General features: G+C 46.5%; 1 protein-coding gene across 2 annotated transcripts in view; it reads left to right on the top strand.

Moving 5' to 3' along the window:
* Positions 1-18,763, top strand: part of PLOD3 (procollagen-lysine,2-oxoglutarate 5-dioxygenase 3) — a 796,608-nt gene that overhangs the window by 218,619 nt on the left and 559,226 nt on the right. For both annotated transcript variants that reach the window (XM_069646170.1, XM_069646173.1), the window contains exon 3: positions 5,052-5,188. In XM_069646170.1, the coding sequence (XP_069502271.1) occupies positions 5,052-5,188 (137 nt within the window). The remainder of the gene's footprint in view (positions 1-5,051; positions 5,189-18,763) is intronic.

The following is an 18,763-nucleotide window of genomic DNA, read 5'->3' on the forward strand; positions in this document are numbered from 1 at the left end:
GGCTCTTTCAGTCCTAGACCCATTTGTCACGATTCACAAAGAAAAGATGGTCATGCTCACTTGCCCACGATTTCCGACTAAATTTATTTCAAAGTTCCATGTCAACCAATCAATAGAACTACCCACCTTTTTCCAGAACCCCACTAACGTGGCGGAAAGAAGTGTCCACATGCTTGATGTAAGGAGAGCAGTCATCTACTTCTGGAAAAGACAACACCACTTAGAAAGACAAACCAGTTTTTCGTTTCACTGGCAGCTGGTAGTGAAGGGGATCCCGTCTCTAAATCACTGATTTCAAAGTGGATTGTAATCTGCATCACACTGTGTTACACTCTTGCCAAGAGAGATCTGCCTTTCAAGCCTAGAGCACACTTTACTCGGGGCACTGGTGCCTCCATAGCATACATTGTTCCTCTTAGTCCATTTGTACGTAAGCAACCCAGAGTTCTGTACACACATTTACAAAACTCTATTGCCTGGATACACACTCTAGGTCTGATTCTCAGGTGGGACAAGCGGTACTAAGACAGCTCTTTACTACTTTTCCTTCACACATCCCACCACCCTCTCTGGGTACTGCTCGCTAGTCTATGCACAGCATTTGATGCTAAGCAGATTCACAAGCATCAGAACACATGCATTACTTACTGTAATAGCATTTCTGATGATTGTATCTGCTTAAATTCACATGCTCCCACCCTTCCCCACCTCTTGAAGTAGAAGGAACATGGACATCTTACTCCTTTCTCTTTCTGTACTCACTCACGATAGTCATAAGGCTCCCACACGGCAGAAAAAACACAACCAGAGGGACCTCGATGCGTGAGGGATTTTGGGTACACTACATGTCACGTTAGGGATAGTGTTTCAAGCACGCCCATGTCGATGCCCCCTTTCGATCCTCGAAAGAAAAGATGCAATACTCCGCGATTACCACTACATGTCAGACTATATGCACAGCATGTGAATCTAAGCAGATACAATCATCAGAAATGCTATTACGGTGAGTAATGCATGTCGTATGCTCAAAGCTTGCACACCCTTCCGCTTCACTAATGTGCCAGCCCCTCAACATATCCACTTTTTTTTTTTAAACAGACGCACTGCGTCTGGCTTTGTTTCTTTTCAGCAAACCAACATTTGAATCCCACACAGGGGTCAACCGTTAAGAGATAACTAACTTGGATCAGGAGAATGACTCCCTACTCCTAAGGTTACTGCTAGTACCAGCTTGGTATCTCTCTGATTTCAACATTAATTCTGTTTTATGTTTTTCACTGTGATGAGTAAAGTTTACAAAATAAATGTCTCTGGATTCGCAGTCTTCATATCTACTTTGTTTTGAAGTTAACTCTGTTTCATATTGTTTACTGCGCCGAGTTAACTGTATGGAATAATTGTCTCTTGACTCGCAACGTAGTAATTTGGCTTCAAAATTAACTTTCACATTCCATACTGTAACAAATTAGTTGGTTGAGATAATAATTGCTCTGAATGCTCCTGTACCTCCTGTTCTACTGATTTACCTTCGGTCTTGCAAGAGGATGCTTTTGGAGGATTTCTCCCTCAGGGATTCAGTCTTTTTAGGCACCATGGACACTGTCTGTTCTTGGGTGTTTGGCTCTGGTTTCTCCCTCCTCTCTGGAGATCCTGGTGCTCGACTGCACGCCTGGATGTTGTGAAACCACTTGTTGCTTGTGGTATTGACGAAGTTCTTCGGGCCGGCTGTCCACCACTGATAGTCCCCCGTGGTCTCGCCACAACCTCTTCTTGAGCTACTGTCCTGCTGCTTCTTCAGCGTTTGGGCACGCTGCAAGTTCGGCATCCCTTTTTGCCCTTCTGAGCAAGTTTGAAACTCACAGGTTACCTCTCACTACACGTCTGCTGCCACACAGCTGAGCACCTCGCTCATGCGTCTGCAACGCTTTCTCTCTGCATCAGCTGCTGCTCTCTTCATTCACAGTTTGAGGCTTCCTTACCCAAGGCTGTGAACAAAGGAACAGAAGGAAGATCATTTGAAGTCACTGCATCTTACGGCTTGCACACTACTGTGGATCCAAAGTGTTGGCCTGCTTTCCTAAAGACTTTGACCTTACAGTGCGGGCTGTGGTGGGACTGCTGAAGCACCCTGGAGGCTGAGCGCATACACTCACTACAGACTGAAAAAAATGTGCCTGATGGAAGGAGTCCCGGTGTGTAGAAGAGCCCTATATGCCCAGGGCAGGAATGATGGAAGGGAAAGGGAGTTTAGAGAATGGAGAGTTGCAGGGAGTGAGCTTTCTGGAAGTGAGACTAGCGGAGAAGGGGTGTTTGATTTGGCAGAGGTTTTAGGGTAGGCACGGATGAAGTTGGGACTGAGAGCTAGAGAAATAGTTTTTGGGAAGAGGTAAGCAGGTGCCTTGGGCTCAAGAGTTCTATATGATTTAATAACTTGTTAAAAAGATTAGAATGTTATTCCCAGCTCCAAAAAAGTGTTTATGTAGCCTTTGGAAGCTTCAGTCACTCTTCTCATTATTCATATTCGAAGACTCCTGTACACATGTGACCCCTAATAATTTATAGGATATGCAAAACCTTTTATCCCTACATTGTTTTCCTGAGCGCTTTTCACTGCAACAGTCTACATGTTGTGCAATATTGCTATAACTGTTTTCTGTTGAAAATGTGTGCAGTGTCCACTTTGTGTGTGTGTGTGTGTGTGTGTGTGTGTGCGCGTGTGCGCGCGTCTGTCAAAATCCTCTCCCCACGGGCCTGTATAAGGCTGTGGCTCCACCCATTCCAGGGGCATCTTCAATCAGAGATGGGAGGCAGAGCGGGTCACAGGCTTTCAGATATTCTGTGTGATTTCCAGGACAGTGGAGTTGGCAGGTGGAGCCAAGGGGGGAGCTTAATTGTAGGGTATGTGGAGATGAAATTATAGAGTGCAAAGCAGTTGGGGCACCAAGGGGAGGAAATTGTCGTGTGTGGGACAATTGGCTTTCCAGAGCCCCTCATCCATGATGGACACAAGTGGAACTGGTTTGCAGGGCTCATAGAGGACAGGTCAAAGTGGTGATGGATATTACAGGGTGGGACAAGTGGGGAAAAAGGTCAGGGCAGATTGCTGGCTCTGGAATTCAGGTAGCTGGGCGGGGAACAAGTTTAACGACAGGGTTAGCTGGTTTTCTTTGGAGTCCTTGCCCAGGGCTGGAGGAATTCCACAAACCCCCCACATACCACAGCTGCAGGGGACATAGTGGACTAAACCCAATGGCACACACCAGTTAACATGCAAGCACTTGTCAAAAATAAACATTGAGCACTAACTGTGCGCTGAATATACATTCCTATTCATCGCAAGGTGGAATATACATTTGGGAAACATGAAAGTCCCCCAATACATTGCTAAAATGAAAACCCACATTAAACAAGTTTAACATCGGAGAGTGGCAGAGTGACTGTTTGAAATTTTGATAGAGAGATCAGAGGAGAGTTCAGGAAAAAGACGAGATGAATTGGTTGGTTTATTTATTTATTTATTTATTTATTTATTTAGGTATTTGTAGAGCACACTAACCCTGAGGCATCTGGGTGCTGGTTATTGCTGTTTATCGTCTGCAAAGAGTTTGTACCCAAACCCAACTGAGGAGATTAATGCCCTAAGTGCAGAGCTGTAGAGTGTAAAGAGGAGTGGCCTCAAGATAGAGCCTTGTGGATCAGCAACAGTTGGAGGAGTGAGTTGAGAGTTGGTGTTGCTCCAGGAGACCCAGAAATGGCTCGGTGCAAGGTAGGATTCAATCCAGACAAGGGCTTGATTGCAAATCCCAAGAAGAAAGAGTATTAAGGATATCCGAGTGATCGACAGTGTCGAAGGAAGCAGACCAGTCAAGAAGAATTAGGATAGAGGATAAGTTGGAGTTCTTCGCAGAGGCGAGACCCGAGTTAGAGTGGCAGCCTGCCTTTAAGAAATCAAACGTGACACTGTATTCATTTTCAGTGAAAACTCATTTTAATAACATTGCGCAGGAAAAAGGAAGCATTACATGAAGTAGCACCAATACTTTAGGATTTGCAGTCCACCCAGATGTAGATTTAAAGTTCTTCAGAAAGTTAAAATAAAAATCACCAACCTTTGTTTATGATAATAACATACCGTTTAGAGTTAGTAAATCTACTGCTCTGCAAGCAACTTTGTTCCCATTATGTTCTCACTGATGTGACATTTTGTGCCAGGGTTTGGCAAGATATATGCATCTTAACGAAAGGGCATTGATTGGAATTTCCCCCCTCGACAAATCATGCTGTGATGTTGCATTGCAGCTTTTTGCGAGTTCTCGTTCTATGACCGCACTTTGCACCCATATTTTTCAGGAGAAATATCTGCATACGTGACCCCTGGTTCCTCTGAGTTCCCTTCGGATACGGGCAATCTGTCATTTGGGTCATTTGCCACTACATTAAAAAGGTGTACATTGTACATGACTAAACAAAATCATTTACTCTGCCAACTGTCCACTTTTATACCTTGCAGGTTATATTGATACTTTATAAATGCATAAGGATACCATAGGAAAAAGACCAAATACCAGAAAAGCAGTAGGTTCCCATTTAAGCTGACCGGCCCCATGTGAGCCATCCAGTTGATCCCATTACTCCTTCATTTACAAAGGGATCAGTAGATGGGTAAGATACAAAGCAAATGCCAAGAGGAATCCATACATATTAACATGGGTATGTCGGCAGTGGCATTTCAATTTCTGCGATGGCTTGGGTGTTCTCTCACATTGTTTATTCCATCATATTTCTTCTTTATGGTTTAAACCGTGGCTGTGTCTGTTGCATGAAAACCCAATGAAAGTAAACTAAGAATAAATGGGTGAACATCTATTGCGAAGTCTGTAATTTAGGAATTTACATCTCGTTTGTATATATATTTTCCTTTTTACATGGTCCCTTCTGCAATCTTTATCTTTTTTTGTCTTCTGTCTCCAGCTGCACTAAATGAGTCTGTTTTTTATTTTGTTGAGCCTCCTTTGATAGTTGTCATATTAGAGTACTTTTGTTCCTTGCAGACTCTGGGCCTGGGAGAAGAATGGAAAGGAGGAGACGTGGCCCGCACAGTTGGTGGCGGCCAGAAGGTGCGCTGGTTGAAGCAGGAGCTGAAGAAGTATGTGGACCAGGAAGATCTTGTAATACTGTTTGTGGACAGGTGAGTTGCTGCACTGTTGCCGTTTTCTTTCTCTCCATTGTTGTAACATTGACCACGTTCGGTTGGTTGACATTAATGAGGCAGCATTGTAAACTTGTTTAGCATAAATGAATTAATTTCGTTTAAGCCTCACTTTATAAATGTTCACAGGTACACTCCCATCGGGTCATTGCAGTTTCATGTGGTTCCCCAGCTGCTAATTTCCAATCAGCTGCTATGGAGCTCTGGCATTAGCCATTAATAACATCCCCCTTCCCTGCTCCCTTTTTCCTCCCAATTTGATCCCTGTGAGCACCTATCATGTTGTCTCCCATGTCCATGCTCTGCTGGCACCCTTCCTCATTCTGTTAACACTTGGGTCACACTAGAAGAGGGGCTCAACTCTGAATCATTTGTTCCATTTACATGGCAGCTACACTTGTTTTTCAAAAGTGTATTTAATATAACATTGCCCATAGCATCTCAGTGGCACCCCGGATGCTAATAGCAATAATTCCCATTCCTCGAGTAGTTGGTTACAAGGTTGTAAAGTCCCATTGCAACTGCTCTCAGAATGTTGTATTTGCTTAAATGGTACCCGAATCTGAGTAAGGGCATCCTTTCACTGGCTAGTCCCAGAGCTTTACTTGATGGTATGGCTTCTAGGTTCTCAAGCCTCCTGTGAAGTCTGTCTTTTCTGAGGCCATCATTCTCAGTTTCCTCGCCCTCTGACCCCTTCCCTTTCTGCTTCACTTGCCTCCTTCTGGGACCCACTGACTTATGTTCCTCTACTCTCTACCCTGGTCAAAGACTTTCAAAACCGCTGACCACCTCTCATGACAGACTTCTTCGAGTGTGTCATTAGCCTGTATGATGGCCCTACTTGAGTCTTCCTCTCAGTGGTCGCTTGTTCTTTGGAAAAAGAGAAAGACACTTCTTTTGTCCTGTGGCCCTCCTGCAGAAATGTGCTCTCGGCAATAGCTCTGGGGGACGTGTTGAAGGCTCTTACGTCACTCATATCTTTAGCTTCATTCTAAGGCCATTACCGGCCAGCAATATCCCCCTGTCTCTCCTAGTTTATTGCTTAAACCATCACTCACTCATTGGTGGCCATGGCTTAGTCTATGTGATTGTTGCTCTGTGTCCCATAGAATTGAGAGGAACTGGACTGTCGTGCTTTGGCAACAGAGTAAAAGTTTCGCAATTAACCCTAGCCTCCTTGAATGCATATCTACGTAGTGCATGGAGTAATCTATGATCATGGATACAATAATTTGACTACTCATGGTAAGTGTTAATCCATTATTATACCAATTGTGAAATGACAAGTGCAGCCAGAGACTTGTTTAGCTGACTAGAAACGTGATGGAGCAGGCTTCCTTGTTTAGGTTGCTTCCAGTCTATTGCTTTGCACTGTTGATGGCAACCAACCTATTTGTTATTTAGTTGCTACCGACCAGCCCTAAATTTAATTGACGTACTGGCCACTTATTTTTTTTTTTGAGCCAAAGATTCCACAAAGAGTCCACAACCTAAAAAATAGGGATTGAAAATCCTCTGAACCAAACAATAGAAAATATACACAGGAGCATTCTCCCTGCACCCACCCACACATCCCCAAATATATGTTTTGATTCTCTTACATTGGTAGGCCTTGCCTCTCCTCCCCGCATTTAACCTTTTTTCCCCTTTCCCTGGTACGTGGAAGAGAATTTGGATGAATTGAATCACATTCAGCCGGGAGCCAGAACGGTGTGAGTCCATGAGGAATTTTCTTTTGTTAACTACTTAACCTTTTGGTAGCCAAAAGGGCAGTTTGGTATTTGGAAAAAGTTGGAGCTTATTTTGCCATCCGTTTTGGAGTTTAGAAGTTTGACGTGCTATTCAAGGTTTCAAATGGATTTTGTCCTCCCATGTATTCCTCATCTATATCTCCTATATCCAGCTTCAGCTGCTTCGGAAACATTCTTTTGCAGAAGGTGCTCTGCGTCAATGCGGTCGACTCCATGTCCCTCGAGGGCCTCAGTCAAGAGGATGTAATCGAAGGTATATATGGAACATGTAGTGCCTGTTGGCTGGCTTCAGTTCCGTTTTTCCGAGTAAGCTATCGCTGCATATTGTTACTTCGAGGTTGTGAAAATGTCTTTGTCTTTGGCAACCTCAAAAACCGGATTTAAGAAATGCCAAGACTACGACACTGTAATGTCTCTGACAGTCCCACATCGGGTGTGTTTGTGATGCCTTGGTTTGGAGCACAAGTCCAGTCGTGTCAATTGATGACAGGTAAAGCTCTGAAGGAGCAGAAAAGGACATTGGTGGTGGGTAGACTCCCCAAAAAATCCCTTTCGACTACCCTGTCAAAAACATTCCTTGATGTTTCGAGAGACGACTCTCCTCAACGGAAGAAAACTAAAAGGTCTAGGTCACAGAGTGGCTCTCGCCACTCTTCGTCGTCGACAAGAAAATTGAAGAAAAGGCATCACAAATTGCCTACTTCGTCTTCCTTGTCCGACTAAGGCCTCTACTCCGGCTGAAAGGGAATCATTCAGGCAGGAAATTATTAACATTTTCCAGAGACAGGCTCCCTCGAAGCAAGTAGGCCATGCTCCTACTGCGCCTCCTGAAGCCAGTAAGGAAAGAGCTACAGCCAAATCCTGCTCGCTCTCGAGCCCGGAACAAAGGCCAGATTTTCATTGAGAGCCGTCGAGGCCTCAAGTCGATGAAAAATCATCAAAGACTGTCGAAGTCCATCACGGGCAAAGTCCATGGACAAGTTGATGTTGCAACCATCTGCTTCCAAGACACCAACTTAATCGACGTCAAAATGAAGTTTGGCGACTACTCCATCGGCATATGGCTCGAAGCCATCAAGGCATTTACCGGACACTCAAAAATTCCTTAAACCATCCCCAAAAAGGATTTTTTTAAAATCTCTCATGTCGATTTATGAAGACTGTGAGCCTTCAGACGACAATCGTCCTTTTAGGTTACAATATGGCACACTAATGTTCTTGATAGTTTTATATAAGGAGGAATCTAGGATGCAGGACATGTTTGATAATTTACAATCAGCCAGTGGGGTGGACAACTCTCAGAAATGGATTTTGGCAAGCCAGACCCGGCAGATCACACAGATGCCTCTTACAGGCAATTAAAAGCCAAGATCATTGATTTTCTGGGATGTAGCAGGCCTGTCCTCTCATTCGAACATGATGACCTTTCGGATATCCTGGACAAAGTTCCTCAAAGTGATCCAATCCTACCATTTCATGCTCCTTTACAAAAAAGATGAAGTGCAAACTGGGAAGCACCAGAATCTGGCCCGGGAGTCAATACAAATTTGAACAATTTGACTGAAAAATATAGACAGTCAAGTAGTGACCGCAGCTATTTGTCTAAACACCCTACCCCAGAAAGCCTGGTGGTGCAAGCCTCAACCTCTACCTCCGAACAAGGTGCCTATCCGACCATTTTACCAGATCGGGAAGATACGCGTATAGACGCCTGGTCAAAGAAAGTCTTTTCTGCCGGGAGCATGGCTCTCGAGTCTGCCAACTCTACATGTGCCCTTATAAAATGTACAGTCACCCTATGGGACTGTGTCCATGGAAGCTGAACATATTCCCGAAGGGGAAGAAAGAGACAGCTTCCTGGCCATTGTAAAAGATGGGAAAGAGGCCATGTGCGAGTCTCTACAGTCAGGTTTGGATTCTGCTGACAGTATCAGCAGAGCCATGGTAGCAAGCACCGTGATAGGCAGGTTTGCGTGGTTAAGGAACTCAGGATTTAAACAAGACGTGCAGTTCTATACTCCTTAATATGCCTTTTGACGGGTCTCCTCTTTTTGGCAGCAAGGCTGACGAAAGCCTTGCGAAGCTGCAGACCTCGAAGGCAGCAGCCATGTCTCTAGGTGCCGCAATCTGGCAGCCTCAGCCTTTTCACCCCAATGGACCTTCTTGGAGGGGTAGATTCTTTAGCTTCTACTCTGTTGGAAGAGCTAGAAGAATGGCTGGTCAAAGAGGCCAAAGAAGATTCCCTCGTGGTGGACGAGGGAGAGGTGCAAAGCCTGCCCAAGCAGTGGCAGGCAGGCTGTCTCAGCATCTGAAGGAATGGCGAGTCATTACTTCGGATGCTTGGGCATTAGAAGCCATAGCCCAGGGTTACTACCTCCCCTTCATTCAGAGACCTCAATCATCCACCGGGAAACCATTCTTTAAAGGTTCCAGATGCATTCCTTTTACAGGAAATGTTTAGCCCGCTAGAGAAAGATGCAGTAGACCCAGTACCTGTAATGGAGAAGTAAAGAATGGTATTCTACATATTTCTAATCCCCAAGAAGGACGGGGGACTGAGACCCATCTTGGACTTGAGATACTTGAACAAGTTCCTCAGGAAGGACAAGTTCAAGATAGTCACTATTTCTCAGATACGTCAGGTACTCCAGCTTCAGGATTTGATGGTGTCATTGGACCGTCAGGATGTTTATTATCATGTGCCAATCCATCTAAAGCACAGAAAGTACCTGAGGTTCGCCGTTGGCAGTTCTCATTATCAGTTTCAAGTTCTACCATTTAGGCTGACATCCACCTCAAGGGTATTGACCAAACTGATGGCGGTGGTGGCAGCGAGTCTCGGGAGAAGGGGCTTCACATGTACCCCTACCTGGACGATTGGCTGATCAGGGCACGTTCTTGAACAAGTCCTGGATCAACTCAGCGTAACCTGCCACTTTCTCCACAAACTGGGCTTCTACCTCAAACACAAGAAGTGTCATATGATACCATCTCAAAAGCTCCAATTCATCAGTGCTGTACTGGATACATCCTTAGGGAGAAAAACCTCGCCACCCAAGGTTGAGGGCTCAAAACATTCTGCAGATGATCACCACATTTCAGAGTGCTCAGCGTCTCCCAGCCTTCGACTTCTTGAGGTTGCTCGGCCTCATGGTATCTCATTTTCCTGGTGCCAGAGGCTGGCATGGGAATGAGATCCCGTCAATGGGCTCAATTCTCTGGCAACATGTCAGACCTACTTCACGTTCCAAACAGGATCGCACAGGATCTCCTGTGGTGGGCATGCAAGGACAACATTCTGAAGGGAGAACCTTTTTGGCAACCTTGGACAGATTCACGGGGTGAGGAGCCCACGTCAATAATCTGACAATCGGTGGTCGTTGGTCTCCATCGGAGTCCAAACTACATATCACAATTTTGGAGCTGAGAGCCATCAGACTTGCGCTGAAGGCGTTTATGCCCTCTGTACAGGGAAATAATGTCCTTATAATGTCGGACAACACAGTGGCCATGTACTACCTCAACAAGCGAGGAGGCGTAGGACCACTACGGTGCAGAGTGGCAATGCAGCTCCGGTTCTGGGCAATACAAGAAGGAATCTCCTTATCGCACAAGTCGGAACTAGCTCAGGAAGCCCTTCAGGAGATCTTCACCCTTTGGAAACACCTTAAGTGAATCTGTTTGCCACCAGTGTCCACCGGAATCGCAAACTGTTCTGCTCCCGGGAATTTCCCCCAAGGAACTCTAGGGGACGTGGTTGTAGTGGACTGGGAGTTTCCACTTCTATACATGTTTCCTCCAGTCCCTGTCATTCCTCACATGATCAGGAGGCTGAGAAAGTTTGGGAAATCCATGATCCTGAATGCTCCAAATTGGGCTAGGAGGACGTGGTACCCAGACTTTCTGGACATATCCATCTGCTCTCCAAAACATCTTCCACAAAGAGAGGACCCTCTTGCGAGAGAAAGGTTGTGTGCTCCATCCAGAGGTCAACACGGTCAACCTTCACGCATGGTTCTGAGAGGTTGAGATGCAAGGATTGTGCCCTCCTGGATGACGTAATGGATAACTTGCTTTCGGCCAGAGGCCAGCAACCAAGTCTTTGTACCGCTGCTGTTGGAGCAAAGTCTGTAGCTGATGTTTGGATAAGAATGTGGATTATTTTCTATGCAAAACACTAGAGGTGTTATCTTTTCTGAGGCATTTGGCCAATCTGGGGCTCCAGGTTGAAACCATTAAAGTTTGTTTGGCGGCGATTTCCATCTTAAAGCTCTCGATTGTGTAAGCGTCATATCGTAAAATATCTTTAGTAGTCCAACTTCTAAAGGGACTCACTAACATTTTCCCTCCATCTCCTTTTCAAGTTCTTATATTGGACCTTAAATCTTGTTTTGTATGCATCATTTGAACCACTCTATTCATGTCCTTTAAGACTACTAACATTCAGAACCATCTTGTTAGTAGTGTTAATATCAGCCCGTAGGATGGGTAAGTTGCCAACACTATCTTCTATCTTCTAAACCACCTTACGGTTTTTTAGAAGGACAAGGTCGTCCTTAAGATCAAACCTTCATTCCTACCTAAGATTATAAAAGATTTTCATCTGGGACAAAAGTTAATATTACCTACCACCTCATCAAGGAAGAGGAAAGGTTACACAGTCTTGACCCAAGAAGGGATCTGAGTTTCCACATTTCAAGAATGTCAAAGTTTATATAAGAACATATATTTGAGGATATACTGGTCATAGACTGGGACAGGCTGTAACTAAACAAACCATGTCCAGATGGATTATATTAGATATGACTGAATGCTATAGACTGGCCAGGAAAGATCCCCCAGAAGGCTTGAGAGCACCTTCCATTAGGGGCATGGTTACTTCTGCTCTGCAAAGAGGAATTTCAATAAAAGGTATTTGTGAAGCAGCCACTTACCATTCACACTTTTACAAAGCATTACTGCCTTGATTCCACCTTTAAGCCAGAATGGAAGCTTTGGAAAAGCAATCCTTCATTTGGTTCATAACAACCCTTGATTACAAAATTCTTACTCCCTCCACCAAAACTAATACGGCTTTTGCAAGTCTATAATAAATGAGGAATATGTGGGAGGACACAAACCATTTGAAGAACAAGTTACTTACCACCGGTAATGTTCTTTGGACTGGATGTTCCTCCCACGGATTCCTCGTCGCCCGTCCCAGCCACCCCAGCCAACCCCACTGTAGAATTTCTGTGAATTACACTTTACGCTCCTTCAGAGTCTGGTACGGTCTAAACCACATTAATTCTGATAGTTCTACTGTAAGCAAAACAGGAAAAAAACAGCACTGTAGCCAATGGGCGCTGCACGTTCCATATATACCTTTTTGATGACGTCCTCCTCGAGACGGAGACCCCTGAAGGACATTGAGTCGACCAAAACGATGCACATTGCCCTCTGCCAAAAAAACTATCCAACGCAGTTGAAACTGGATATATGAGATATTAAAGATGAGGAATAGGTGGGAGGCACATCCAGTCGAAAGAACGTTACCGGGTGCAAGTAACTTGTTCTTCTTTCCTGCCCACAGGAAGTTGCCAATTATTGATGTTTGAAAAAAAATGTTGGTCTTTCAAAGATGCATATATAGCATATGATTATTAGCTATAGCTCTGCTGTACCATTTTCGGTGACTGTTTTTGTGTGATCTCCTCCACCGGGTTGATGGTTCGTTTTTCATTGATTTCTCTAGTTTGAATAATATTGTCTTGAAAGAGAATACCAAGATGTTTCAGTAATCCATGTTTCCATTTAGGCTGGCCTACCTGATGTATTTCATACAGTTTGCTTATCGTGGTTTATTTCTGGATTTGTGGCATTTTGTGTATTGCCGGCCACCTTCAGGTGCAATTTAATGGTATCTAAAAGTTGGGAAGCGATTTCTCAGTGTCTGGGAGAAAACGTTCTGTATGAGAATTTCTGGGTGCCTGGCTGATATTAATCCCTTTATTTTCATTATTCCTTATGGAGTAATAAAGGGGTTCATGCCCAATTACCAATGAGGGCAGCCTTGTCTGGTTCATTGTCCATGTGCCTTAGGGTAAGAGTTTAAAGCCATGATTACAGAAATAAACAAGTCTTCAACAACAAGCTTTTTCACAGTACCTTTTAAAAAGGTCCATGACACCTTGCCAATGCCTTGTCTGCGTCTAAAGCTGTAGACACAGAGGGACAAGCTGATGCTTTGGCATTGAGTATAATTTGAGAGAAAAACCTATGGCTGTAAACTGATAATCTTTTACGCACAAAGTCAATTTACGAAGGATGTATGATTTTGTGGAGAACTCAAGTCTTGTAGTGAAACTAGTCTAAATTTAAAAGAGAAGGAGGTCTTTAATTACCTGGAATTTGTTTGCCTGTCTAGTTAAGGGTGTATTACAATTATGGCCCCTTCAATAAATCCTCGTATTTGTCCCTTCTTTGAGATGAAATGAAATAATTTAAAGTGTATAGGAGTCAGCAGTTCCCAGTTTTATAAAAAATTGGTGGATAATCCTTTGGGATCTGGGACCATACGGAGCTCGAATCCCTTCATAGCGTTGCTTACCTCTGCTTTGATAAATAGGGTATTTAATGTTTCATGGGTCACATCTGTATTTTTCTCAAGGAAAAACTATACATAATGTTCTCTATGGGTAGAAAATGTTGAGTTTGCATAAAGTTTGTTGTAAACATTTCTGATGGTCAGTCCTGCTTTTGTGGAGCAGTGTCCTGGTCCCCTGACTCTTCAGCAAAGCGGGGAAGACCTTTTTTTGCTTATTCCTTTTCCCTTGCCCTCTTCATCAACGGTCTTCTGTGGGTACCCAGGCTACGGAAACTTCAGAAACTGCTACTTTGGGAAACCTTTGCAAAAGGGATCTTCCCTACCAAAAAATCCACACGAGTAATCTCCCTCTGGTTCTTCATTTCTGGCCCAAATAGGAAATGTATGTTGCTTACCTGTTTTGCTTTTTCCCTTCTAGGAAAAGCTCTTTACTGAACTGTGCAACCTCTTAGTTAAACTGTTTTACGCATGTGTTCGAGTTGCCTTACCTTTAAGTATAGCAGTTTATAAAATGTATAGCGTTTGGACATTTCTCATTCTGACTGCCCCACCTTGGAGTGAGGCCTGGTTTGCACTTCCACACTACAACTAAAAGAGCCAGGTGAGCTTCAGGGAATCGCTAATAGTACCTAAGTGAGGAATGCACACCCAAAGACCCTCCCCGATCAATTGGCTTCAGAAACCTCTCTTAAACAGAACATTTTTTTAAATGTCTTTAGTATTATCAGGATGCCATTTATCTTTTTGTCCTATGTAAGCTTGGTAACTCGAAAAAGTTTGTTTTTATGACATGATGTTGAAAATTGTTCCTCTTATGCAGGGTGCATATGCCAATCAAAATGTATATTTCAGCATATTTTCTTCATAGTTATCAGCAAAGTAATTTGTTTAAATGCCACATTTTCAGATTAAAATAGAATTGATCAACTCGTGTCAAAGCCCGCCTTGTTGTTTCTTTAGGTTCCCCCCGCCTTCAGGCTTCTCTGCTCTCACGTTGGGTTGGAATTTCTTTGGGTGCACCCTGCCTTCTGGCTTCTCGGCTCTTGCCCTTCTTTGGGGTGTCTTAGCTTTCACCCCACGTTTTTGATGTACTCCTATGTCCCGTCCCCTTTCCTCCATAGTTGTGGGGACATCTCTCCGTCCTGTGGGAGGGACCAGAGCACTTTGTAAAAAGCATCCAAATTATTTTCAAAAATGTGTCCCTCCTCTCTTACCTGCGCGGGGCCCGGCTCCCGGCCATAACCCCGCCCACCTTGGCTCCGCCCCGCGCATCGCCCATCAGTCCTTTTCTCTGCTCGATCGGGGCTGGACGCACTTGCATCCTCGGAAGATTTTCTTCCCTTTTTTCCTCTCTGGCTCTCGCTAGCGTACGTTTACTAGTCTGTCTATATCTTTCAAATTAGACTTTCCAGATTGTTCATCGTGTCACTGTCGCTTCGCGAGGGCGGATCACCATCCTCTTTGTTTAGAGCGTTTGGGTCCGGAACACCGTTGGGAGTCCTGCTTTTACTGTGACTCCCTTTCGGTCCGGGCACTTCAATGTCGGTTGGAACGGTGGGAGGAGGTGTTCCGACGAACTCCTCCTTTGCATATTCAGGCGTTCATCGGAGAGAAGAAAAAACGCCCGGTATGTTCTTTACTTTTCAGAGCACCCCGACCGGGGGATACCTTCCTGGGTTCCTCTCGGTCCGGGAGGGGCGTTGATCGCTCTGTTACCGGGGTTCGCTCTGAGGTGCCCGTTGGGCCTAATAATCCTACCAGAGTTTTCTCCGAGGGTCTCCGTAAGGGGCCTGTGAACACCGGAGTACGCTCCGAGGCCCCTCCTGAGGGGATGTTTGTAGACCCAGTTCTACTGAGTCGTGGGGTACCGGAGTTTGCTCTGAGGCCTCTCTGTCGGCTTCCCTCAAAAACAAAACCGGGGTGCGCCCCGAGGCCTTGGATGGGCTTGTAGTTACCGAACGGATGTTCGAGGCCAGCGCAGAAAAGGCTGTTACCGGGCCTTGGTCCGAGGTCCCTCGTACAGAGGCTAAAGCTACCAACAGTTCTGAGGGGCCGGTCAACGCTTTGTCGGTGAAAGCGCACAGTTCCCGCTCTTGTGGTGACACCAGATCTGTTGAGGGGGCAAAGAAGCAAAGATCTTCTCTTACCGGCAGTGCTGAGGTCCTTCCTTCGAAGGCTCGGTTGGCGGCTGGTATGTCACAAAAACATTCCAGGCCTCATAGTACCGGCTCGGCCGAGGTTTCTCAGATGAGGACAAAATGGCGCCCGTTCCCGCCACGACCACGGCGGCCATTTTAGGTGCTACCCTTACAACTACGCCATCGGCTTCTGGTGTAGGGCTCGGTCTCTTGGGTGAACCTAAGGTCTCTTGTGCGCATCCTTACCGGCCGGTTTATGATTGGAATGCCCGGATGCCTCTTCCGCACAATGTTTCGTTGCCCGCGGGGGCGGTTCCTTTGATTTATGTGGATACGTCGGTGGAGGGGCCGGTGTGGCACCCTTCCCCGTTACATCCCTGGACTTGTCCACCACATGAGAGGCCTCCTCAGGTCCTGAAACAATCTCCTGAGGATGCTTTTTTCAGTAAATTTCAAGCGCTTATGCGCACCGACCCATGAGGGAATATTTCAAAGGGCTTTTCAAGGAGATATGTCCACAGGCGCCTCCGGCTCCACCCGTTCCTCCGGTGGTTCCGCCGGCGCCTCCCTTGCCTGTGGTGCCCCCCCTTCTCTCCCGCCTTTGCCTCCATTGTCCCCAGTGGACAAGGCAGTGCCTGACACGGCTCAGCAGGATCCTGACCTGTCAGATGACCCTCAAGGCGATCAGGACAACAAGGACCTTCCCCGCTCTATCGGAGCCTTTCATGACCGGGTACTGGACATGATGAGTTTCTTCGATGTTCCGGTGCCCAAGGCACCCGCTCCGCAGGAAGGCGTGCTTTCTGGGGCGTTCACCCTGTCTCCCTTGGAGCGTACCGGCCTGTTCCTGCAGAAGGACGTTCTGGCCGAGGTCAGAAGAGTCTGGGAAAAGCCACACTCGGGACTTTTTGTCAATAAAAAGATTGATGCGAGGTACAGGCTGCATTCTTCGGAAGAGGTGGCCCTGTCGTCTTGTCCGCCTCCCTCCTCCACAGTGGTGGCTGAGGCCACTTTGCAATCCAGGCCTGCAACATCCTCTTCCATGACGGCTACTCAGGTTCTGGGAAAGGAGGACAAGCTCCTCGACTCCCTCGGGAGGAAAATCTTCGCCAACTCGGCCTTGCAGCTCAGGCAGGCCAACACCGAATTGATATTGGCGGGAGCTGACATACGGATGTGGAGAGGTCTGTTGGAGCTTGAGGAGCACATCCCGGTCGAGAAGCTGGAAGATTTCAAAGGAGGCCTTTCCGGTGCCAGGGTCTTGGCCCAGGATCTCCTGGAGGCTGCGGCTCATCACGTAGACACCTCGGCTCGGGGCCTGATGCTTGGGGTTGATACCTCGCGGCAGGCGTGGCTGCATGCCACTAAATTTTCTAAGGAAGTGCAAGACAAGGTGTTGGACCTTCCATTCGATGGTAAGGAGCTTTTTCATTCTTCTACTGATGTAGAGCTCACCAAAACCAAGGATAGCACTCAGACGGCTAAATAAGTCTCTGTTCTGGTTAAAGCTCCTTTCAAATCCCAGAGAACGTTGTCGCAAAGTCGACCTTCCTCTGGTTTTAGGGGCTTCCTCAACCGCAAATCTCGCAGAGTTGATACTCCTGCGGGGAATAACCGCCGTAGACAACAGTGTACGCGGTTTTTCTCCCGCTCCTCAGCCTCCTCCTCGGGTTCAGGTGGCACCGGCACCAATAAACCTGCCAAATGAGGGTTTTCCACGCTCGCACGAGACCCCGGTGGGAGGACACATTGCGTCTCATTGGGAGGCGTGGCAGACCATCACAGAAGACAGATGGGTCTTGTCAGTCGCTAGAGCGGGTTTCCGCTTACCTTTACACCCTACCCCACCCCTCAACCCTCCTTTTCAGCTGTCGGGCTCACCCTCCCTCAAGGCTGAGGTTCAGAAACTTCTGAACCTCAGACCTGTGGAACCCGTTCCCCTTGGTGAGCGAGGGGAGGGCTACTACTCCCGGCTGTTTACGGTGCCCAAGCCCAACCAGGCTGGCCTGCACACCATCCTAGACCTTTCCCAGTTCAATCTTTTCCTACCCTAAGAGAAATTCAAGATGATCACGCCCAGCCAGATACGCTCCTCTGTAGATGGACGATTGGCTCAGCGTTGTGGATCTTCAGGATGCGTACATGCATATCCTGATTTGAAATCCACACAGGAGATACCTCCGCTTCTCTTTGGGAGAGGAGCACTTCCAGTTTCGGGTGCTTCCTTTTGGCCAAAGCTCGGCGCTGCATGTCTTCACAAAGATGATGTTGGTGATTGCGGCCTATCTTCGTCTCCAGGGTATCCATGTGTATCCTTATTTGGACGATTGGCTCTTACGCAGCCTTTGTCCATTGGCAGTGGCGGGCAACCTCCAGTCTCTCCTTCAGCTCCTGTTCCATCTTGGGCTGTCGGTGAACTGGCGGAAATCCTCCATGACGGTCTCACCGGACCTGATCTTTGTGGGTTTTCGTTGGAACACGATCGACTGCAGAGTGTATCTGACCGGGGACAGAATGGCGGATCTGTTGGCCACGTGTCAGATGTTTGCGCAGTCGGAGAGCATGTCGGCCTGGTGGTTCCAGAGGCTTCTGGGCCTCGTGGCCTCGTGTGTACTGGCTCTGCCTCTTGCTCGTCTCAAAATTAGATGAGCCCAGATGGCCCTTCGGAATTCATGGTGTCAGGCAGTGGATCCGGATTCCATGCGGATAATGATTCCGGATTCCATGAGAGTGGACCTGGATTGGTGGTCATCTCTCAGCAATCTGTCTGGGGGCACAGGGTTTCAGGACCTGGTCCCTACGGTGGCGATCACGACGGACTCCTCCCTCCTCTGGTGGGGTGCGACATTAGATCTTCTTCAGGTCTCTGACCTCTGGTCGCCTCAGGACAAGCTCCTGCACATAAATCATTTGGAGCTTCTGGCGATCTTCCTAGCGCTCAGGGCGTTCAGACCGCTCATTGTCAACAAGGTGGTCCAAATAAGAACGGACAATGTGGTATCAATGTATTACATAAACAAGCAAGGGGGAACGAAGTCTCCCCTCCTCGTGGACCTGTCCATCCAGATTTGGGGGTGGG

This window comes from Ambystoma mexicanum, chromosome 1p, assembly GCF_040938575.1.
Source record: "Ambystoma mexicanum isolate Mex_15411 chromosome 1p, UKY_AmexF1_1, whole genome shotgun sequence".
Lineage (NCBI taxonomy): Eukaryota > Metazoa > Chordata > Amphibia > Caudata > Ambystomatidae > Ambystoma > Ambystoma mexicanum.